At 49.7% G+C, this 24,787-nt stretch overlaps 1 protein-coding gene across 1 annotated transcript; it reads right to left on the bottom strand.

Annotated features, from left to right (window-relative positions):
- Positions 1 to 1,987: 1,987 nt before the first annotated feature.
- On the bottom strand, positions 1,988 to 23,911 carry LOC308659084 (sodium- and chloride-dependent GABA transporter 3-like; the record flags this gene model as incomplete). The annotated part of the gene is made up of 9 exons (XM_081312076.1): positions 1,988 to 2,356; positions 3,719 to 3,904; positions 6,986 to 7,156; positions 8,141 to 8,241; positions 9,395 to 9,497; positions 14,189 to 14,326; positions 16,014 to 16,126; positions 23,152 to 23,276; positions 23,823 to 23,911. The coding sequence occupies 9 exons, from the start codon at positions 23,909 to 23,911 to the stop codon at positions 1,988 to 1,990; spliced, it is 1,395 nt and encodes a 464-aa protein (XP_081168202.1).
- Between the last annotated feature and the right edge of the window lie 876 nt (positions 23,912 to 24,787).

Consider the following 24,787-nt stretch of genomic DNA (forward strand, 5'->3'; position numbering starts at 1 on the left):
ATTTTGAAAATAAATACAAGGGGCTGGAGATAATAGTTCGAGAGATATGGCTGTAATGACTTTCAATAGTGACTAAGTACCCTGAAGGCCCCCCACAGCTCCAGTGATTCTCCCTTTCTTTCAACAGCCCCTTACAACTCCTGTCCCTCAGCCATCATAACTCTCAAACACCTGTATCACTCACTGATGGCTCCATGATTCTACTGGCTTCCCAGGACGTTGTGACATCTTTCAGGTCTCCAGGGGCTCTGGTGGTACCTTCTGTCCTCAATGCCTCTCGCTGATCTCATATATCCCCTTGTCCCACTCAGCAAGTTCCAGTGGACTTCTGTCATTTCTGAGAAATTATGGAGGCTTCAAGAGGTACCCTGTGGGACCAAAGGATTTTGAAGCTGCTAAAGACCCTCAGGGTTTCTTGCAAGGTCTTCACCACCTTCTGTAGCTTTTCCATGGCCTTGATGATCCATCCCTAGAGATAGTTGGGGTGGCACTCAGAGGCTCCCAAAAGTGGTGTGTGACGGTCGTTCCATGCCAACTTGACTGGGCTAAGGGATGCCCAGATAGCTAGTAAAACATTGCCTCTGGGTGCGTCTGCAAGGGTGATTCTTGGAGTGATGCTCATTTGCATCTTTGAACCAAGTAAAAAAAGATGGCCCTTGCCAATATGGGTGGCAGGCAACATCTGGTCTGTGGAAGGCCCAGGTAGAAGAGAAAGGTGGAGAAAGGGTGAACTTGTTCTCTCAGCTTGAGCTGAAACATCCATCTCCTGCCCTCAAGTCAGCAGAACTTGTTATGGTTTAGATATGAAGTGTAAAATAATTTCTCATGTTACCAATTCTGTAGACTCAAGGTCTACCAATCAGGTTTCCTGGAAAGGAGACAGACCCACATTTCTGTGATTCAACCTCTTCTTGTCTTGCTGCCCATACATGTGTGTTTCAGACACAGGGAGGGAAGGTGGAAGGAAACAGATGATTGTACCAATCCCTGTAGCTCTAAGAAATTACAAGGTCCTCAGGGACCCTCTGTGTATGTCATTAGTGGGATGCTTTCTCTGTGAGCGGGTATCACCACCTCAAAGACAGCGAGAGACCATGACAGGTTCAAGTAAACACTGAGATCAGGACTGGAAGAAAAAAAATGTGGGATAGCAATGAGCAGACACTGTGAGATGAGCTGATTGTACTGTGGACTGGCAGGACAAGATGTGCTCTGTGGTCTTGAGCGGACGTTTGGAAATGTCAGATAGAAATTTAGAGATTTTCGTCTAAGTTCTAAGCAATATTACAAACACTGTTGGAGCTTGGGAACTGCTCCTTCAGGATATAGCCAGTGTGGATTCAGAGCTTTACCAGCCACCTACAAGCTCGTGTGGGCAAATGGAGGAAAACCTGCAGCTACCAAGTGACCAGACTGTGCCACATCAACAGTGAACGGAAAGAAATGGCAGCTCCAGTTGTTTCCAATCGGCAATACTGACCATAAACTCCAAACATGGAACCAGGATGGTTTGGCAGGCATATCATGGGAGTAAAACAACGATCCCCTCAACAACAACAACAACAAGAAAAACTCAAAGAATATCACCCTGCCGGGAACAAGAATGTGGTAGTTCACTTCTTTAATTTTTAAAAATGAGTAAGCAGTCTTGTGCCCTTTGGATCCCCAGTAAAAACGTTCATTATGCAAAACAGTACAACCTTTTACATTTTTTAATAATACTGTAGATATCTCAGAAAGGATGTATTGTTTCTAATGAATATCAAAAATGTCATCACAATGATGTGTTCCCCCCACCCCCACGCTGCCCGCCCCACCCCCCTAAAGTTACCCAAACACACTAGTAGGAAATTACAAAAAAAAAAAAGAAATAAAAACTCCCACACCCACGGCCTCCCTCCACCCCGCCCGATGAGTAGTGTTAAGTGTCAAGTGTTAAGTGCCAGATGTACCCCGTGTGTGTCCGTGAAGACGAGACCTCAGAGATCTATCGGTCCGTCCGTGAGGGAGTTGGTGGTGGAGGACACAGTAGCAGCATTGGGAAGCCCCCTCCCTGACTGCCAGGAGGATAGCAGCTGAAGACCAACACACGCAGGCCATCTTCCCGGGTCCATTGGGCCAGACAGCTCAGGGTGACACTGGCCTTCCCATGAGGAGGACACTGGACTTTCCACCAATGAATGGGCAGGCCTGAGCTGTGTGCCCACGAGGGGGCTCCAGAACAAGGTGCCCCAACCTGCCCAGAGTGGGAGCTGGGCATCCCTCGGAGCAAATTTCCAGTTTTAGATGGGGGCTGGTGGGAGCAGAGAACCTGGCAATTTGGAAACTTTGGGGGTGAATCCAACACGTGGGTGCCCTGTAGGAAAATGCAGCCTTAGTTTGGAAAGGAAAAAGAATTCACCTTCCTGACCTCCAGCAGCCGAGGAACAGGGAAGGGGGGTACCAGCCAGGGAGGCCAGGAGCCGGGCTGGGAGGGTGCAGTATCAGTCTCCCCTGAAGACCCCAGGTTCACACAGAGGAAGAGCCAGGAGGAATGGCCGGTTCTCCTCTTTAGCAGGGGATGAAGACAGAGGGCAGATGGGATGGCCCCTGAATAAAGTGTGGGGAAGAAGCTGCCACACAAGATCCTCCAGCACAGTCAAGATGGTGAGTCCAGGGGCAACAAGAGGGAGAAGAAGTGGCCCTGGGCACACAGAGGGGCTCAGATTGAAACCTGGCTCCAGGGGCCTCACTGGGAGGCTGCAGGTCTTGGCAGGGGAAGCTGCAAGGAGAAAAAAAAATGCTGCCTCCTGACTCCAGAGAGCAGCCCCCATGGCTGCTCCAGACAGCCATGCTTGGGATGGAGGGACAGAACTCAGGGGGACAGCAGAGAGCCTGGAGACGGGGAGGCCCAGATGGGAGGAAGCCCCGCCCATCTCTAGGAACAGGGATGAGATCAAACAGAGTTTGGGGGAAAATACACATCGCCACCACAGTGTCCCATGATACATCCGATTGTAAAGAAGCAGGTGGGAATGGGGGTCCGGAGGGGAGGGCAGAGGTGGCCCGCGGGTCTTCAGGAGAAGCTGATATCAATGGCAGCTCTGCAAGGCAGTGAGGCAAAGAGGTCACCCGCTCTAGCTCCTCCCCCAGCTGGGAAGATGGGAACACTGAAGCCCAGCGGAGGGAAGGTAGTGCCCAAGAGATCAGGGCAGGGGGGGGGGTCCTACAAATCAGGAGTCCTTCTCTGCCACATGACCTGGAGTCTGCAGACCCCATGTCCATGGCCAAGGGAAGGCTCAGAGTAAAACACTCCCTGGGGGCACGGAGGAGGGGCGGCTGCCAACAGTCAGGGACCAGCGCAGATGTGGCAGATGTGGACCGGTGGGTTCAAAGGCCAACAGGCGAGGCCAAGCCTCACTCCCCATCCCACCTGCCCCCAGGCCCAAGTATAAAAGTTTTACAATATGATACATTAATCCCTAGAAAACACTAATTAAAACCACCCTAGGGCAACAAGGGTGTGCTAGTCACTGTACAGTATTATCTTGTGGTGGATACTTCCATGGTCACTGGGAGAGGGCGAGGCAGGGGGCTCTGGCTTTAAACCAGAGGGTACGGTGGCCGGCTGGAAATTAACTTGTTAATACATCCTGTGCAAAACGAGCAAGCCCCTAGCATTAGGAGAAGTATGTGTTTCAGGTATTCATTTTTTTGTTGTTGTTGTTTTTAAACACACGGGAGGGAAGAGAAGCCTTGAGGTGGCGGGAGGTGGCTCAGAAGTCTCCTTTTCTGTGATGGCGGCGATGGTGCCGTCACCCTTGAGCTTGGCGTCACAGTCATTAACCATCACCGTCCGTGGGCCTGCCCCAAGCTTGCCCCGCATTTTCAGATCGGCGCTAGGGACTGTCAACTTCCGGAGTTTCTAGGTGATTGGAGAGGAGAACAGTCTGAGAGGGGCTGCGGGGGTGGGGGGTCTGGGCTTCAGCCTCTGCCATACTGATCTGATCTGAATGGTGCTTTGGCTCCTGTGGGTCTTCCCTACCCCTGGCCTTAGGTAAGGAGCAACGTTGGCATGTGCAGAAGGCCTACTGCGTGGCCTGTGAGAGGTGATCAGGACTTGAGAGCTATGATCAGGACCCACGTGAGGGGACCCAGGAGCTGAGGTTTGAATCGCCGCTCAGCCACTGCACTTAACCTCTGTGAGCTATCTTTTCCTCCTCTGTGAAATGGGTTAACAGTTCCTTCCTGGAAGGGCTGTTGAGATAAGGACTCCCACATGGATGGGCACCTGTCCCACAAAAGGAATGTCCTCACCCTGCCAGCACACAGGGCAATGCACGGGTGTGTAATGTGCTCCTGGGGCCTTGCTCAAATGCAGATCACTAATCTTGATCAGGAATGCCAATGCTCACGGCCCTGCAGGCTGGACACAGTGGGATGGCTGTCATCCCCCACCTCTTGCCTCTCAGAATGGGACCCCACATCAACTTCATCAGGACTTCCCAGGTTCCCCGAGGAAAAGACACGAGGCCAGGATTTGGGAGGCCCTTTCCAATCAGAAACGCTTTCCTGAGTGGAGGCGGGGGGGCTGCAAAGAATTGAGGAGGTAACTCCTTCAAGGTCTTCTCTTTCAGACCCTGCCAGGCCTGAGAAACTAAACCTACAGTGTCCACATAGGAGCGTCAGGCTGATGCACTGGGGCTGATTGATAGGTGCCTCCTGTGTGTCAGGCTCTTGACTTAGATTAGGGTCTAGAGCCCAGGCTCTGACCCAGTTCCACGGCTGCCCAAGGGCAAGAAACTTCAGCTCTCTGTGCCTCGGTTTCCTCATCTGTAAAATAAGGGCACTGGCTGTCTAGCATTGTCATGAGGCTCAGATGAGGTGACCAGCCACGGTACTGACACATTACTTCTATGAGTATGATTTTCCCTCAGGGCAGTTCTCCAAGGCAGGTCCTGTTGTCCCCACTTTCCCCTCCAGATTCTTCCTGTCTGTGGGCAGAAGTTTGTGAGGCCTGGAAGCTGGGTTTGACCACCTTCAGAGACTTTGCTCTTTCATACGTCATGTTGTCCAGGGTCAGATTGTCTCATTGGGTCAGAAGGGGTGTAAGTTTAGGGAGATGGAGGAAGCTCAGGAAAGCAGCCTGTACTCTCTCTCCCTCTTTTCTAACACACAAGGGCTGAGAAAAAAAATCTCTGGGGATCTAGCAGAAAGCACCGAACATTTCTGAACATCCAGAGGTCATCTGAAAGTTCAGTCAGTGCGCAGGCGTCCAGTGGGTGAACTTTTAAAGCCACAAGGGCAGCTCCCTTCTGGAAGTGTTAGGTCTCAGATCAGAATTAACCAATTGCTTTCGACCCACATTCCTTACAAGCAATGAGGAGCCTGACTTGCTCTGGGCATGAGCAGGCTTCCTAGGGACCTTCCTTCCTGGCTTGCTCTTTTTGGCTGGGTGCCCAGGGCCCTCTGTGAGCAGGTGAATTGGGTGACATTGACTCTGAGCTGGAACTTGCTTCTGCACACACACTTCCTACTCCTGTCTCCCTCTCTCCTTGAGCTAGGAGACAAGAGTCAACTTCTGCCATCCCTGTGTGATGTGGCCATTGGGCAGAAACGGGGCCCTGAAATGGAGCATGGTCAGTTCAGTCAAAGAAGCTGAGGCAGCAAAGCTCAGGAACACAGACTTTAGTTCCAGCTCCATTTTTCAGAGGCTGTGTCTCTTTGGAAAGTTGCTTTCTTTCTTTTCTTTTTTTTTAAACTAGAGATTGAACCTAGTGACACTCAACAACTGAGCTACATCCCCAACCTTTTTTTTTTTTTGTATTTTACTGTGAGACAAGGTCTCACTGAGTTGCTTAGGACCTTGCTAAGTTTCTGAGGCTGGCTTTGAACTTGTGATCCTCCTGCATCAGCCTCCCAAGCTGCTGGGATGACAGGTGTGCACCCACCAGAAAAAGTTGCTTTACTTCTTTGTGTGCTAGTTTTCTCATCTGCACAGGTGATAAGCATCTGCATCTCACAGGATTAAATGACTTAGTATTTGTAAACTACATAGGACAGTGCGTAGCATGAAGCAAACATTGTGGTTTGCAGAAAGTGACTTCAACCCTCTGACTGGCAGATGGGGAAGGAGAGTAAAGGGGAGAGCAAGTACCCAAGGATAAGACGGGCTTGTTTAAATAAAGTCTGCTAATAGAAGACCACATGTTGTATGGTTCCTTTTTAAGAAGTGACCAGAATAGACAAATCCACAGATAGAGAAAGTGAATTAGTGGTTGTCTAAGGTGGGAACAGGGGTGAACTGTGAATGATTCACAGTTTTTGATTTTGGGTGATGATTGCACTATATGGAAAGCTATTAAAATAATATTTATCTGTGTATCTGAAATGAATGAATTCTGTGATATGTACTTAAAGCTGTTTTTAAAAATTGCTCTGCTAACTTTGGGCTGTGGGATCTTAGAGAGTGACTCCACTTCTCCGAGCCTCCATCTCCTTTACCTGTTAACTGCAGGGCCTTGGTTTGCTCTGAGGAGTGCAAAAGATGCAGCGGGTAGAGCCCAGTAAGGGGGTGACACAGAATAGGTGTCCCCAAATGTCAGGATGAATAGAGTGGACAGAAGACTGAACACTAACACTTGGCTACTCCCAGTCTGGGTCCTGGTCCTGTGCTTTCCCTGTGTGGACTTCTAGCATCCTCATCGGCCCTATACGTTAGGAGCTGCTGTTATTCCACTTGACAAATGGGGAAACTGACGCTGAGCTCACACCTGGCTCACCCCCCCAGGGCCTCACAGAGATATGCTCAACACAACTGGAATGATGAACGTCTGCCATGGCTTCCCTGTGTGATGGGTAGGGACAGGTTCCATCAGGCCTGTGATCCAGATGAGGAAGCTAAGGAGTGAAGATGGGCCGGGCTCTGCTCCTGCTCACCAGCCCTCCCTGTGTCCCTCTCTGCCCCCGTGGGCGCCCTCCTGACCCTGCTCCAGAGCCGTCTCACCTCGGACAGCGTGCCCTCTGTCTTCCACAGCTTGATGAAGATCCAGAGCGGGATGCAGAGCATGGAGGACAAGGCCATGAGCCAGCCGATGCCATAGCCCCAGGCAGGGTAGGTGTAGACGTTGTTGTACTTCAGGGGCTTGTACTTGACCAGGAAGAAGATGAAGATGCCCTGCAGAGAGACAGAGAGGTCCCCGGGGAGGGTCTTCAGCACCGCTTAACCAAGATAGGTCCAGGTCCCCTTGCCTATGTCCACAGTGAGTGTGGGGCAGAAGGACCTGGAGACCCTCCCCACAGTCATCTTTCATACAGGGAATGGGACCCTGGGTTCCAGACTCCCAGGGATCCTGAGGTGTCACCAGGGCTGAGGCGCTCCCTACCCATTCCCAGGAGTCTCTTCCCTAGCCTCTGTTCAGTTAGGAATTTTAATTTTTTCCTATCTACTTCTTCAAGTTTCAAAGATGTTCTTCAGACTTTCAGTGATGAGTCTGTTTTTTTTTTTTGTACCAGGGACAGAACCCAGGGGTCCTCAACCACTGAGCCACATCCCCAGCCCCTTTTTTATATTTTATTGAGAGATAGGTCTTGCTGAGTTGCTCAGGGTCTTGCTAAGTGGCTGAGGCAAGTTGGCTTGAAACTTGTGATCCTCCTGCCTCAGCCTCCTGAGCTGCTGAGATGACATGCATGAGCCACTGTGCCTGGCTGCTTTTTTTTTTTTCTTTTTAAAAATTAAATAAAAATGCTCTCGTTGAAGCCCTTCTGTAGTCTGGTCTTAGGGAAGAGCACAAGTCCCAGTTCTCCCCACCTCTGTCACCCTCTTTGTTAATGACAAGGCAACACCTTCTCACTCACATAATCCTCCACCCCCAAGGAGCAGATTCCAGCACCTAGCTTGAGTACTCTGAACCTGGAGCACTGAGAAGGAGGAGACTTGCTCTTGGTCACCTACCCTGATTTGGTGGCAGAGCTGGGTCCTGCCTTGCCATGCCCAGAGTCTGGCCCTGTGACCCCAGCTTCCCAGGGTGTCAGGTGGCTTGGACACAGGGGGTCATGAGCCTTCTCAGTACCAGCCTCTGCTAGGCTGAAGGGCTACAATGTGGAAAAGTGGGTGACCCAGTAGGCGGGGAACTGGAGGGGCTGCAGGTGGGGCTCTTACTGCGCAGATCCCAGGGGTCACGACCTTCCAGCACCATATGATGAGCGACAGTGGCCGGTAGCCAATCATGTCTTCAATGTTATCATAGAACCGGTTGCTTCCTGTCCAGAATAAAGCAGATAGGCAGCCAAGTACAAGTCAGGAGAGGTTAGGTGTCTGTCTGTTTGCTTGGGAGAAGTGCTTGCCCCAAAGGCAATACTCTGTCTGACCCTGAGATAGAGAAACTGCAGCAGGGACCTTATTGAATACTTAACACCTAGCAAAAAGTGCTAGGATTTGGATGTCCTATGTCCCCCAAAGTTACCTCCCTAAAGGCTGGGTCCCTAGGGCGGTGCTATTGGGAGCGGTGCTGGACCTGCAGGAGGTGGGACCTATGGAAGGCCTATAGGTCACTGGGGGGTTCCCAAAGGAACTGTGGGACCCTGCCTGATCTCTCTTTCTCTGCTCTCTGGATTGAGAGGCCCTGACATGTATTCCTGACACTGTGTGGCTCTCACCAATGGGGCCACCCGATCTTGAACGTGAATCTCCTGAACCCCGGAGCCAACATGAACTTAGCTCTCACTTCACGAGGAGCCTGTCTCAGGTGCTGCGTTACAGTGGTGCCAAGGTGACTGACACAGGGGGCGCGGTCTGGAATAAACTGTGGGCAGGAGGGATTCTGGACGGCTAATGGAGAAGGGCTCTCCTGACCTGGGAAGCCAGGTCCAGAGAACAGCAAGGAGATTCTGGAGAAAGATTAGGAAGGTGAGCCCTCTGGAGAGGCCAAGTGTGGCGAGGGGGGTGACCTGCGTGGGCAGAGGGCGGAAGCTGACGGACCCTGAGCAGAGGTGGCTGTTCCCAGCCACGCTCCACCTGACCCTGAGACTGGCAGCCTGCACTTGGGTTTGGTTTGGGGAATGGAAGGATCAGAGGCAGGTGTCACCGAGGGCCAGGCACTGCACAGGATATTTCACCTATCCTGTCTCCTACTCAGAGACAGGGCCATGGCTGCTCCATTTCACAGAGGGGGAAACTGAAGCTCGGGGAAGGACTGGCCCGAGGTCACAGTGCCTGGGCCCTGAGCCCCTCCCCCTGTGCTGCAGGTATGTACAAGCAGGAAGGTCTCCCCCACAGTGGGAAGGGGCCAAGGGGCCCCAGAAGAGAAAAGGGGAAGAGGCTCACACAGACAAGGACCACCATGGAGACCAGAGCCCAGCCAGGACCGGGGCCGAGACAGGCAGCCCGAGTGTGCGCAGGTGCCCGTCGACTCACCATACACCCAGCCGATGCAGATGCACTCGAAGATGGCCACGAAGAGAAGGCACATCCCGCTGGCCGCATAGGAGTCAAACAGCTGGAAGATGTACATGCCTCCCTGCAGGTGTGGGGACAGACGCCAGACAGACACGGGAAAGAGCAGGGTCAGCCAGCAGGCCTCTGGGCGGGCCCCTCTTCTCTGCAGCTCTGCAGCTACCACTGGTCGGGAGTCTGCTTGTCCCTGAACACTGCACCTGGGTGTCCCCAAAGCCCCGTCCTCTGGGGGTTGCTGGGACTGTGGGGGGATTATCGTGCCTCAGCCCCTTCTTTTCCATCTGCCCAAGGGCCAAAAACATGGAACAGAATATCAGAGTCAAGGTTGGAAAACCACAGTACATCTCCCTGGATGGTGCTAACAGCCTCCTGAAGAGCCTCCCTGACTCCAGCCTCACCCTCTGCAATGCTTTTGGGTACCAGCTTTCTGAGGGACCTTTCCACCGGTGTCACTCTATAGTTTAAAATCACCCTGGGGCTCTCTAAGTCAGGGCTGGGACTTGTCCTCCTCCCTTCTTCAACATACTCCCTCCTGGACAGAGCAAGGGACAACTCAGTCTTTCACCTGTCAAGTTCCTTTGAAGCTCAGATCAAATGTAACCTCCTCTAAAAAAACCCTCTCAACCTCATTCTTTCTTTGGGCCTCCAAAACATGTGTTAGGGATTCATGGTCATAAAACAAAAAGTACTTCCCCACTAGCTGCTCTGTGAGCTCTCACTCCTGCTGGCCTGGCCCCACACATCGGTCCTTCTCTTGCCTCCAGCCCTTGGATGGGGCATGGCACACAGTAGGTCCCTGATAAATGCACGCAGAATCATGCAGAGTGTGGGTCTGTGGGACAAAGGCTCTGGCTTGTCCTGAACTATGCCCCAGTTTCTGGCCCAGAGGGTGGCACCCAGTAGGTTCACAGTCAATCTTTGTGGGATGAAGGGGATGAATGCGCTGCCTCTGTAATATATGGCTGGCCCTCTGCACCCACAGGTTCAGCATCCACAGATTCAACAAACCTCAGAACTAAAATAATTGGAAAAAATTTTTTAAAAAACCCTACATCTGTACTGAACATGGATAGACATAATTCCCTAGATTACAACTACTTTCCCAGTACTGACACTGTAGTAGGTGTGATACATCATCTAAAGATGATTGAAAGTCTATGGGAGGATGGGCATAGGGGAGCGGTGGGGAGCATGGCTAACCAGAGAGACATAGCCCCTTTGGCCACACAGCTCTGGGTTATGACTGTTGGGGAGGGGGTGTGTAGGTGCGATGCCAGATCTGTGGATTTTTTAGGAGACGTCAGAAGGCCACATATTCAAGGAAATTTTTTGACTTGTTGGTGACTTCTTCATGTTTTTTTGAAATATTTTTTTAGTTATTGATGGACCTTTATTTTATTTATTATATGTGGTGCTGAGAGTTGAACCCAGCGTCTCACACATGCTAGGCAGGTGCTCTTCCACTGAGCTACAACCCCAGCCTGACTTCTTCATGTTTTAAAGAAATGTGTTAGGGGTGACACAAAACCACCCTCTGGGCCATATCTGATCTACAGTCTCCTGTCTGTGACCGCTACAGAGCAGATGAGGCAGGTCTGAGGCACCCCTGAGGCTTGAAGTGGGTTTGACTTTCTCAGTCCCAACTTAAGGTCCCCTTCCTAACTGCTCTCCTTCTATGCACGTTATCTGTGAAGAACAGAACAAGGTTCCCAGTGGCTCAGGAGGCTGAGGAAGGAGGATGGTGAGCCAGCCTCAGCAACTCAGCGAGGCCCTCAGCAACTTAGGGAGATCCTGTCTCAAAATAAAACATAAAGAGGGCTGGGGATATGGCTCAGTGGGGAAGCGCTCCTGGGTCCCATTCCTAGTACCAAAACAAAATCAAACAAAACTATCAAAAAGATCAAGGAAACCTTTTACGAAGCATTTGTCAAATACAGCTATGCCTCAACTGATGATTTTTTTTGGAGTTGTGAATGGACAGAAGGCCTTTATTTTTTTCATTAATTTTTATGTGGTGCTGAGGATGGAACCCAGTGCTTCACACATGCTAGGCAAGTGCTCTGCCACTGAGCTACAGCCCCAGCCCCTGATGATGTTTCTTAATGAACTGCATATATGCAGTCTCCTAAGACTGTACTGCCTGGTGACATTGTAGTCATGCTCCATAGAACAAAGTAGTTGCCTGAGGACAGGCTTCTCAGAACACATTCCTGTCATGCACAGCAGTACCCGGCTGTACCCTTTCTTTCCTCCCTCCCTCTCTCTCTGTCTCTCTGTCTCTCTCTCTTTTTAAATTTATCTTTTGGTACTACGGATTGAACCCTGGGGTATGTAACCACTGAGCCACATTCCGAGCCCTTTTCTTTCTTTTTTTTTTTTTTTAATTTAGAGACAGGGTCTTGCTAAGTTGCTTAGGACCTTGCTAAGTTGCTGAGGCTGGCCTCGAACTTGCAATCCTCTTGCCTCAGCCTCCTGAGTTGCTGGGATGATAGATGTGTGCCACTGTAGGCCCGGTTGCGTCCTGGGTCTTGATCCACTTGTCTGACTGTCCCCAGGTGCTTACAAGATAGGGACTATTGTTATCCCCCAGTGATTACTGGGGGAAAACTCCGGCACAGAGAGGTGAGAACCCCTCCTGCAGGTCATCAGCAGCGGGCTCTCGGAGGGGCGGTCTGGCTGCAGGGCTCAGGGGGAGCTGAGCTTTTAACGTATATAAATGAGGGAGAAGATCCGGCCAGCAATTACCACGAAGGCGGAGGCGGACACGGTCCATTTGGCAATTTAAAGAAATTCCCTGGTGCAATGGCCCACAGATATGTCCCTGCAGAGGCCGAAGGTTGGCGTGTGAAGCCAGGGCGTCTGCACTGCGGCTGGCTAGAGTGCTGGTTTCCTGATGGTCCCTGGAGGTCCTGAGGCACCCCGTGGGCAGACCCAAGGCAGGGGAGAGGCTCTGCAAACTGGGGGCAGCTGGGGGTGGGCAGCGCTCCAAGACAGGGACACCCGGGCCAGCGCTTTGCTCTTCTGGTAACCCTGTCCCTGTTGGCCTCTTCAAGGCATCGCGTTAACCCCCACGTTTGCTGGCGACAAAAGACTCTGCTCTGCGTAGTAATTAATCGGTGCTTTAATGAGGCTCTGCTCACTGCAGCGCCCGGGGTGCCCTGTGTGGGGAGAGGTGAGAGGGACCAGGAAATGCCCTGCCGCCCTGTCCCTTCACTTGCTTAGGTGCTGATTGTCAGGCTCACGAAGCTGACGATGGCGAGAAGCAGCAATAATAGAGCCTGGAATAATGCCACTCAGCATCCTCGGCTTGGGGCCAGGCCTGAGCCGGCTGTGGGGCCACGAGGCTGGACAAGGGTCAGCTCCGGTTCTCACGGACCCCTGGGTCTGGTCGGGGAGGTGGGTGAAGGGCGGATTAGGACACGGGATGGACTTAAGGACCTAGGGTAGGAGGGAGGCTGGTCTGAGCAGGAGCGACTTGCTGGAGGGTGGGGGCTGTGACAGAGAAGAAGGGCAGAAGCGGTGTCCCCAGGAGGAGGTGGCCTGTGAGCTGGAGGTGGAAGACGAGGAGGTTCACCAAGGAGGAGTCAACCCGCTCACAGGCTTCACTTTCTAGGCTGACCCCAGCGTCACATCAGCGGCTTTGACTGATGCCAAGTTCCCGTTTTTCTTTCTTACAATACCTTTTTCTCTCAGCGACGTTCTTTTTTTTTTAATTAATTACCTTTGTGCATGTGGGGAGAGAGACACACCGAATTGCACCCTCCCGAGACACTTGAGAAAGTGTCTGCCAGGATGGCTGCAGGAGCGGGGAGAAGCATGGTTTCTCAAGACAGTCTTTGGGGGACCGTGGAAAACCCTCCTTAATCGCCTGCTGGCCCAGCCAGAGCAACACTAGGGACTATGCTGGTCTGGATGTGAGGTGTCCCCCAAAGCTCCTGTGAATGCAGGACTCTTCAGAGATCAAATGATTGGATCACAAGAGCCGTCGCCTCAGCAGTCCACCCCAGTCTGAATGGACGGACTGGGTGGTAACTGTAGGAGGTGGGTGTGGCTGGAGGAGGTAGGGTCACTGGGGACGTGCCCTGGAAGGGTGCATCTGCCCTGAAGCCCCCTTTCCCCCTCTCTCTCTGCTTCCTGACCCGGCCACAAGCTGAGCTGCTCTCCTCCACCACACCTCTCCACCATATCGATCTGCCTCACCCAGGCCCACAGCAAAGGAGTCGGCCATCTATGGACGGAGGCCTCCTCAGAGTTGGACTTGTGGGGTACTCTGCTCACAGCAATGAAAAAGCTGGTTAAGACGGGGCCAGGGACAAAACCGGAGCTGGAGCACAGTGCCCGGATGTCCCAAATATCACCGATGCCTATTCTCAGATGTCCCCCTAGAAAAGCCTGCTTTGAAAGAGATCAAAGGCAACCACTTTACTCATAGCCACGACCCAGGCATCCCCACGCTCTTAAATACTGGCGAAACCCAAGGGCCCCCTTGGGCATTACCCCTCTCTGTTGGCAACAGCAGCTACCATCAGCCAAGCGCGGCTTATGCCAGACCCTGTGGCTACGGACCTGATAGGAACCTGCCTTCCATTCTCACCTCGACCCATTGGGAAGAGGAGAAACTAGGGGGCAGAGAAGGTACTAGACCTGCCCAGGCTCCTGCAGCCAGACAGGGCCAGAGGAGGGACGTGACGTCAGACCTGCCTGCCCCAGAGCCCAGGCACTTGGCGTTTGAACCCGGCCACGTATGCCACTCACCTCTGTTAGCATCACCAGGCCCAGAAAATAGGAGATGACCGACAGGGCCAGGATGAGCAGCTCCCGACGATAGCCCCTCCGGAAGACCTTGGGGTACATGTCCACCACGGCGGTCACCAGGCTTTCCACGCACACAAACTGGATGGGGTGGGTGGGGGGAGATGTGATGGTGTGAAACCCAAGAAAAAGGCTGTTCCTGGGGGTGCTGGCTCTGGGTGAGTGCTGCGGAGGGTTAAACCCCGGCCTCCTTTCTACCCAGCTCAGGCTTCGTTCCCACACTCACTCCCGTGATGGGGGGCCCGGGAATCATGACGGCTACCCCAGCACTAATAGGGACCTGGCTTGTCCACTTAACACACAAGGGCAAAGTTGCTCAGAGAGGGGAGGGAACCTGCCCAGGGTCACTCAGCATGCAGAGTCTTGTCTATGTGCTGGCCCCTTTCCTGGAGTTAATGAGTTAAATGAGACCCAGTCCTGGCCCTTGGGGCAAGGCAGGGGTCTCTCCCTCTGTCATTGTCCTGGAGGCAGGCTCTGTGATCTCCAGGGCTGTGCGAGTTCCCTGGCCTCTAGCTCTGCTGGGCGAGCGCCCCTCTGCTGGTTCGAGGACAACACCCAGCTCCTGTGTTTCTGCCATCTCTGGGCCAAACTGTCCAGGCATTGATGGCTGAATTGAAGCATCTGAATCCCAAGTGTTGGACACAATCAGGCAGGCCAACTCCTTGCCTGTCAATACCCAGACTCAATATCCCAACACCATACCCACCCCTGCTCCCAGGTTCTCAGAGAACGAAGGGCAGATCTCTTGCATGACCCCTTTTCTGGAGAAGAACTTAAAAATTTTTTTTCTGATGGGCACCATGTTGGCAGACCCCTTCCTTGGAGCGATTTCTTGGTCTTAAATCCTTTATGATTCATTTCTACCTTCTTAGGAAAGATATTTCCGTCCTTACTGTGCAGACCAAAGGAAGGAAGCACAGAGAGGTAAAGTGATTATCCAAAAGCCACACAGCTGGTTGAGAGTCCTGGCACTGGGACTCCAATCCAGCCCTGCCCGATTCCAAAGTCCCTCAGAGGATTCTGCCCGCAACAATGAGAAGATTATCAGCCGAAGCACCCGGGCTCCTGCAGCCCGGCTTAGCAGTTTCCGAGGAGGAATGGCTCAGGGGGAGAATTGAGCTTGGCTGGGTTGACAGACGCCTACACTGACCGTGCTAAGTGACTTGTGCAGAGGCACGGTTGGGGCAGTATCTGCTGGGCCATCCTGGACACTGTCCTGCACAGGCTTGGCTGGGCAGGAGGCTCGGGGGTGGGGGGGCGCGCACCATCTTGTTAAAACTGGGCATCTTGCCTGTATAGCCTCCCACCCAGAACAGCTCCCACATGCCAAGGGAACCAAGTGGCCACCCAGGCTGTGTCATGGCGACCCCAACACAGAGGGAGGAAGGAAGAGGTGCCTTCCTGTGCTCTGGGGTCCTTGGATATTTGGTTGGGACGCGTGGGACTCTGTGTTACCAGGAGGGGTGGTGGCTGGGACCAAAGGTCGCTCCTAGGAAGAGTGCCTGGCCACAGGGCGCAGTGGTGCACGCCTGTAACCCCAGTGGCTTGGGAGGCTGAGGCAGGAGGATCACAAGTTCAAAGCCAGCCTCAGCAAAAAGTGAGGCCCTAAGCAACTCAGTGAGACCTTGTCTCTAAATAAAATACAAAATAGGGCTGGGGATGTGGCTCAGGGGTCGAGTACCTGAGTTCAATTCCTGGTCCCAATAAATAAAAATAAATAAAAAAGAGCATCCAGCCTCCCCAGCCCCTCTCCCTCTGGGCTGCTTACCTGGCTGTCCAGGCCCAGAAAGATGAGCATCATGAAGAACAGGGTGGCCCACAGCAGGGAGAGAGGCATCATGGTGACAGCCTTTGGATAGGCAATGAAGGCCAGGCCAGGACCTGGGAAGAAAGAGAGAGAGAGAGAGAGCTGCTGGTGGAGTCAGTCCCTGTGTGGTTGGTACTAGGCTGGTGCCCAATTTTCTTTCTTTCTTTTTTTTTTTGGTATCAGGGTTTGAATTCTGGGACACTCGACCACTGAGCCACACCCCCAGCCCTTTTTAATATTTTATTTAGAGACAGCGTCTTGCTGAGTTGCTTAGGCCTTTGCTAAGTTGCTGAGGCTGGCCTCGAACTTGTGATCCTCCTGCTTCAGCCTCCCAAGCTGCTGGAATTATAGGCGTGGGCCACCATGCCTGCCCTCCCTTTTTTCTTGATTTAATGGTGACTTGTCTATTCTTTTTTTTAAAACCAGGATTTTAATTCTTTTCCTCTTTCACTAATTTCTGCTTTTCTTTTGACTATTTGCTTCCTTATGCATTTTTGTGGTTCACTTTGCTTGTTTGTTTTTGTGTTGTTTTGAGCGGGGAAGTCAGTTTATTTTCATTCTTTCATCTCTAATGATAAATGTGCTTAGTATGGTGTGCTTTCTGTGTTTCTATGAAGTCTCCTTGCACCTCCTGCAGGTTCTGCCTTGTGCTGCGCTGTGTTATTTGGTGCATATATTACATTGTGTGTTGTAAAATGGAACAAAAAAGTGTTCTTCTTGGTAGTGCTTAACACCCTTGGGCGTGGATCCTACTGTGACCTGAGCTTTGCTCCGGCTGTCCAGCCCTTTATGTTCAGTCTTTGTGAACCAACTTTGCTTGAGGTGTGACTCTCCTGTGCAGGACAGACTTGGATCTAGGTTTGTGAGTCAAGTCAAAGATCTTTTCCTTTTAATAGGTAAGTCAAGCCTACTCACGTTTATTGATCTGATTGATACGTTTGACCTTAACTGCCCCTTGAGTAATTTTTCTTATTACATTTTTTTTTAGTATTTGTTACATTTTTCAATGACTTAAGTGTTGTTTCCATCTATATATTTTTTATTGCATTCAGGAAGGTTGTGTTCCAGTGGTTATTTTTATAAATGCTGTTAAGCCCTTGTTTTCTTTATTACTCAGCTTTCCCAGGTTTCTCCCTTCCATATTCTTTAACAGAGCTATTGTCTATAAAACAGAGTTTTTTTTCCAATTTATTTTTCTTTTTCTCCTTTTTCCTTCCATGTGTTATTTGGATAATTTCTACTTTATGACAGATAATATCCAGCATTTCTACATGAGTCTCCTCTCTCTTCTCTGCATTGCTTTTCGTGTTAGACACACACACATACACACACACACGTGTGTTATTTAATTTCTTCTTATTATTTATTGGTGCTGGGGATGAAAGCCTGGGCCTTGTGCACAGGAAGCACACACTGTATCACCATGCTACATCCCCAGCAACAATTAAGCACCATTTAAAAAAAATATTTATTATGTATCTTTAGTTTTAGGTGGATACATTAGTTTGTTTTTATGTGGTGCCGAGGATCGAACCCAGTGCCTCATGCATGCTAGGAGAGCACTCTACCACTGAGCCATCACCCCAGCCCCAATTAAGCACCATTAAGCCCTCACTGTGCATCTTTTTGTTGGACATTTTCCTGGTCACTATGAGGTTGGCTTGAAGTCGCCCCTACTCAAGTTCCCTCAAGGACTGATGTGCGCAGAGCTCCCACATTCTTCAACATTGAGAATGGATTTCTGTGGCTTTGATAGTGGAAAAATAAAATTGTGGCCAGGTGTTAAAGCTTTGATCCAAGTTTCCTTTTTCGGGATCTGAGATGAAAGGGATGCTCCAACGTTGCCTTGTGTGCACTCTGTAAGTGGGTTTTGGGGTGCCGGGCTCCTGCTTTTGCAGGTTATTTGATCTCTTCTGCCTGCAGACCTTTGAGGATTTTATCTTTCAAGGCTAGCGGCTTTAGCAAAATGCCTCAGAGTTCATTATTCTGGGCTGATTTTTCCTGGCATCTGAGGGAGTTTCTTACATTGTGTGGACTCGGCTCTTCATGTCTGAAAATTTTCCTTGGAATATAGTTTTAAACATGACCTCTGTGCCACTAGTTTTTATCTTTTTTCCCCTTCGGGAACTCTGATAATATAAATATTATTTCTTTGCCTGCATTCCACAGTGTTTTTCTGTCTTTCTTCAATGCTCCTTTTCAAGACTATTTTCTATGGGATACCTTGTCATTTTTTTCCTTCATGTTCTAGATGATTTGTTTTTTCTTTTCTTCATTTTTTCCCCCTGAGTTCAATTAACTCTCTTCATTTCTTCCTGTCCATCTCCCATTCCACCCCCAGCATCACTTGTTAGTTTGGAATTTCTGGTTTAAGTTGCTTTCCGCATCCTCAGATTCCCAGTTGACTATGTCTAGTTCTGTTGGTGCTACGGTTTGGATACGGTTTGACCTTGACAAAATTCACATTGAAGTCTGGTTAGTGGTTTTGGGGGTGTGGGCCCTTCAAGAGGTGACAAAGTCTTTAAGAGGTGATCAAGTCAGGGAGAGGGACTAGTGTCTTTTTCTGGAAGAGGGGATTAGTTCTTTTGAGAATGGAGTGGTGTTTTGAGAGCAGGGTGTGGCAAAAGTGAATGGGCTCCTTTGTCCCCTCCCTCTCTGCGGCCCTCCTTGCTCCCTACTCTTGCATAGGCGCCAAATCTGCCATGCTATGTGACACAGCACAATGCTCTCAACCCAAAGCAGCTACCATTCTTGAATTTTCCTGTCCCCGGACCATGAGCTAAACAAACCTTTTCTTTATAAATTACCCAATCTCAGGTGTTCTGTGATAGCCACGGAAAATGGACAGAGACATGTGAGGGCTGACTTACAATCTCTTTCTACTTCATATTTGGTCTTCAGAGGAAGGGTATGGTTGTTTGTTGATCTGTGGGAAATTTCTATTCTTTTCTTTTTTAATGTTTTTAAAAATTTGTTCTAATTAGTTATACATGACAGTCGAATGCCTTTTGACACATCATAAATAAATGGAGTATAACTGCTCATTTTGCTGGTTGTACATGATGTAGAGTCACACCAGTCATGTAATCATATATGCAAAGAGGGAAATAATGTCTGATTCAACTATCCTTCCTACCTCCATATGGCCTCCCCTCTCTTCATTTCCCTCTGTGTAATCCAAAGTAACTCAATTCTTCCCCAGCCCCATCCCCTTATTATGAATTAACATTAGAGAAAATATTCAGCTTTTTGTTCTTTGGGATTGGCTTATTTCACTTAGCATGGTAATCTCCAATTCCACCCATTTACTGGCAAACACCATGATTTCATTCTTCTTAAAGGCTGAGTAATATTCCATTGTGAATATATACCACAACTTCTTTATCCATTCATCTATTGAAGGGCACCTAGGTTGGTTCCATAGCTTAGCTATTATGAATTCAGCTGCGTCACTGTAGTATGTTGATTTTAAGTCCTTTGGGTATAAACCAGGGAGTGGGATAACTGGGTCAAATGGTTCCATTCCAAGTTTTCTGAGAAATCTCCATACTGTCTTCCAGAGTGGTTGCACCAATTTGCCGTCCCACCAGCAATGTATGAGAGTACCTTTCCCCCCACAACCTTGCCAACATTTATTGTTGCTTGTATTCTTGATGATTGCCATTCTGACTGGCTACTCCTGACTTTATATGGTAGCTGTGTATGCATGAAGTCAAGTCCATTTTGGGGTTGCTGGGTATTTGATAATCTTCCTGTTTTAACAGCCTCCTCTTTCATCTGTAAAGTCCGAGGACTCAGCGCGGTTCTGTCTTGCTGGTGGGGGCAAGGGTGAGTTCTCCTCTTTATTTCTGGATTTTAGGGTTCTCTATTGTTGTCATGGCTGTTTTGCGGGGCTCTACCTCTTTCTTGTTTTTTCCTTCACCACCCACTTATAGGAGGGTGCTTTTTTTTTCATTCCCTTTTGCCTTCTTTTCTCACCTGGAAGCTATGATCATTTTCCTATAAATCATGTCTGTCCCTTTAATGAGGCCCTGCCTCACTTTGGGGCCCAGAGCAAAGGAGTCCCCTGACCGTGGGCTAAATCTCTGAAACCAAGAGCCAACATGAGCTTTCCCTCCTCTCAGCTGCTCTGGTTGGGAATTCTGACCCCTGCAGCAGCACAAAGCTAACTCAATTATCTTTATTATTTTTTTTTGTTCTATTTACCTTTGGCTTAATTTGTATTTCCTTTCCTGCTTAAGATTCAAACTTAACTTTTTTTTAAATGTAAGCATTTTTTTTTCATTCTGATATAGGTATTTAAAGCTGTCAACTTCACTGTATTTTAACTGCATCCCACAAATTTCGATATGTTAAGTTTTCATTACTGTGAAGCTTGAAATGTTTTGTTCTTTGAACCATGAAATATTTAGAAACATGTTGCTTACTCCGCATGCATTTGGGGACTTTCTAGATATTATTTTGTTAAGGATTTCTGATTTACCTCGGTGGTTGCCAGAGAATATATTCTATTCTATATAATTTCATTCTTTTGAAATATTTTGAGACTTATTTCATGGCCCAGGACATGCTCTATCTTGGTGGATATTTCATGTCCATTTGAAAAGAATTGTACTCTGCAGTTGCTGGGTACAGATTTTTGTAAATGTCAATTAAGTCGATGTGATTGACAGTGTTCATATTTTACGTCTTTATTGATAATTTGTCTTGTTCTATCATTAGTGAGTCAAGGATGTTAAAATCTCTAAGTATGATTGTGGATTTGTCTATTTCCCCCTTTGGTTCTTTCTGTTTTAGCTTTATTTATTTTAGCTTTTATCATCCATCCATCCATCTGTCCATCTGTCCGTCTGTCCGTCTGTCCATTCATCCCTCCAGGTTTTGGTACTGGGGATTGAACCGAGGGGCACTTTAACACTAGGCTACATTCCCAACCATTTTTATTTAATTTTTTTTTATTTTGAGAAAGGGTCTTTCTAAGTTGCTAGGGTCTTGCTAAGTTGCTGAGACTAGCCTCAAACTTGTGATCCTCCTGCCTCAGCCTCCTGAGCAGTCACAGGAGTTACAGGTGTGTGCCACCATGCCTGGCAGCTTTATGTATTAATCTCTGTTATCTGGCATAAACACATTTAGTATCATTAGATCTTCCCAATGAATTGTTCCCTTTGTTATTATGAAACATCTCTCTTTTTCTCTAATAGTACCCTTTGACTTTGACTTGATGTCTACTTTCTCTAATACAAACACAGCAAAGCCAGTTTTCTATGCTTATTGTTTGGATGGTATATCTCTTCCTTTTTTTTGGTAAATTTCTCTGTGTCTTTAAATTTAATAGGTGCCTCTTTTAGATATTTTATAATCAGATCTCACTTTTTAAAAATCCAGTCTGACAATCTCTCCTTTTTAGTTGACATATTTGATCCATTCACACTTAGTGTAATCACTAATGCAGTTACGTTCCCACCTAGCCCTTTGTGTTTGTTTTCCTTCTGGTCTTCTCTTGTTTGTTTATTTTGCTTTCTTCTACTCTGTTGTGCATCTCCAGCTTTCTGTTCAACTTCTCAGTATTTTTTGATACTCGGTTTTATTTCATTTGTTGGCTTTTTTAGCTCTGTTTTATTATTTTCTAAGGAGCTGGGCTAACAATACACATCTATAACTCAGCAGAGTCGACTTAAAGTTAACAACATATCCCTTTGTACCTCCTCTACACATCTGTCCCTTCCCATTTCTGATTATTATTTTGACATTCTCTTCTTTGAAGCTGACTTCAGGACCAAATCATATCACTAATTGAAAAATGGACCAAATACTCCAGTTAGAAGGCAGAATATGATCAGTCTGGATTTCAAAGTAAGACTCAACTATAAGCAGTGTAAAATCTCTATATCAGGAAAGAGCACCTGGACCGCAAGGAGTACCAGAAAGACAGACTAGGGGATATTCGAGGAAGGTCAGCAAATCTTGGGCACTGGGATTAGAGCAGGATAGAGTGAGTCTTGCACTTTCTGCCTCCCTAGCTCAGCCTCATAGGTGTTCTGGAACATTCCTCTGAAGTGTACTGGCAGCTGTCTAATCATGGTATTTTGAGCTAAGAATCATATGAGGTCACATGTGAGCTATCTCCTACCCAAAGAGCAGGAGCCCATTGACAGAGCTTTGCCTGCATTTGCAAACCTCTGGTCTAGCTCTGGACCCCTGGTTTCTGCAGGGACCATGTCTATGTCTGATACACACAATCCCAAGAAGGGAGGGCCCTGAGCAGGTACAAATTCCTCCTGTGAAGTCCACACTCGCCGGCCTGCCCAGCCTGGTGGTCAGAGGGTGCTGGCCCTGACTCTGCACAGCAGACAGAGGTAGCCACACTCTGCACTGGGGCTCACCAGGGAGGCAGCGTGGTTGTTTACCATGGAGGTGGGCACAACTGGCATTGAGCAGATGGAAGCCAAGGAGGCTAGACCGCCCTGTGCTGCCCTTGACAGACCATCCCCCTGGACATTCTTGTATGGGAAAAACCTATTTGCACTTCTCTGAGTTTGGAGCCTAGCTTCCTATGTCATGCAAACAAAACTATTTTTTTTAAATATATACTCTATCTGCCCAGAATTCAAACACCATGAAAAACAAGGGAAGGGTTTTCAACCACTGGCACCACAACCTTGCCCACGCTGGGTTTGACACAAACACGTCCATCTACACTTAAGGCCATGACAAACTGGGGTTATCCTACATCTAGAACAGGGGAGGGAGGGAGACTCTCCAAGCAGAGAGAGCAGCACGTGCAAAGGCCCTGCGGTACGAGGGAGTGACTTATGTTGCCAAAGGGAACAGACCACTGAAATTGGGCAGAGTGGGCATGGGAGGATGAAACCCCAGGGCTCTGGCCCATGCTGAGTGTGGCACCATGAGCGGCCGAGGAAGGCTTTGGGTTACAGGAGTGAGGGGAAGTGTGAAGGTGCTCCCTCCTGAGGTCCCAGCCTGTGGATGACTGGTGGAACCACCTCTCAGGACCTGAACCCAGGAGATGAAGACTGCATCGACATTCTGCTCATCCATCTCCCCCGGGGCCTCTTAGACCCCCAACCTTCGGCAAACTCACCTGACTCTGCCACCTCGGCAATGGGTACCCCCTGCTCATATGCCATGAAGCCCAGGACTGAGAAGATGGCAAACCCGGCCACGAAGCAGGTGCTGCTGTTCAGGCAACAGAGCATGATGCAGTCCCTGTGGGGAAGCAGCAAGAGGGACTCAGGTCAGAGTGGGCGGGACAGGTGCATTGCCGGAACACTGTCCACCTGAGCACTGTGGGGGGGGCAGGCAGGGAAGTGTGGGCAGGCACAGCCCCATTTCCCTGGTGAAGCACCCATAGTTCAGAGAGGTTAGGTGGCTGGCCCACGGTCACACAGCTTCTCCTGCATTTCTCCAAGTTTAGGTAGGGCATGGATCACAAGCACAGAGAGGGGGTGGTGAAGGAAGGAACGGAGGCTGGCATGTGGTACAGTGCAGATCGAGTGAGAAGAAACTTGGGAGAAAAACCAACACTCCCCTGAATCCCTGGAAGGAGAGAAAGCCAGGGAAAGGAGAGGGTTATATTCCTGGGAACTCAAAACTGAGAGTTTGGGAGAAGCCTCCCTGTGAGATGGTGCCTCTGAGCCAGGGGACCACCCCGGACCTCACGCCTGGTGCTCCAGCTGCTTTTCAGGAAGAGGTTTTATTGTGACATCCATCTGGGACTAGCTACCGACCAGAGCCACATCTCACAGAACTCACGGATCAGTCTCTGTTCTGCTGCTATGAGGAGCAGCCCCTTCCAGCATGGACCCCCTCGTGGAGGGATTTACTGGGGCAGCGGCTCTCATCTGCTCTGGAGAGGGACTCGCTGCACAAAGCCCAGGAGAAATCAGACTACAAATGTCAGGGCTTTGTCAACCTGGAGAAAACGGATGCCTGACGTCTCAGCCTGTTGCCAAGTTGGGGCATCCGCCTCCCAGAATCCCAGCCACCAAAGAGCATGGGTGGGGCTGTGGCTTGGGCACACGGCCTGTGTCAATGCCCTGCCATGATTTGGGGCGGGACAGTGACCCAGTGGGTGGCGAGCCTGCTTCTGCAGGACCCTCCCCTGTTCTCAGTAGTCCTTTCCCCCTGTTGGACTACACCCACTGCTTAGACTGCATGAGACCAAAACCTGCTTTCCTCTGGGAAGTTTTGGTTTTACCCTCAAAAAAATAGCCTGGCGCGCCTTCAGGCTGGGGAGATCTAAAGATAGTGGACTTATATCCCTTTGAGTTTTCTGTTCTCCCAGTTCAACATCCCAGTTCCGTTACCAGCTCTTCATCCTGCTCCTGATCTCTAATGTACCCTGTTCGCCAAGCTCCTCTTCAATTATTATACCCGGGCACGAGGCTCAGACACGGAGTGAGATATTCACCTCCTCTTCTCCTGACACTGTGCTTCATGAAATGCAACCAAAGGTGATAAGAACATGGTTGGCGACTGACACCATGATTCTAAGGGAGAGCCTCTGGACTAGCAGTCAAGACCCGTGGGTTCCAGTTCTCCCTGCAGTATCTTTATTTGGGGTCTGATCTCACCCACGACCAGGCCAGCTGTTTGGGTAACTGGGTCTCTTGGGATTTGTGTCCCATCAAATCACTCTCAGCATGCTCTCACTCCTGCTCCCTTCTCCCTGGAGACGAGTGTATTTCCCTGCCCCTCTGACTCTGGCCTTGGCCATG

The sequence above is a fragment of the Spermophilus citellus genome (genome assembly GCF_964194105.1).
Source record: "Spermophilus citellus genome assembly, chromosome: 10".
Taxonomy (NCBI): domain Eukaryota; kingdom Metazoa; phylum Chordata; class Mammalia; order Rodentia; family Sciuridae; genus Spermophilus; species Spermophilus citellus.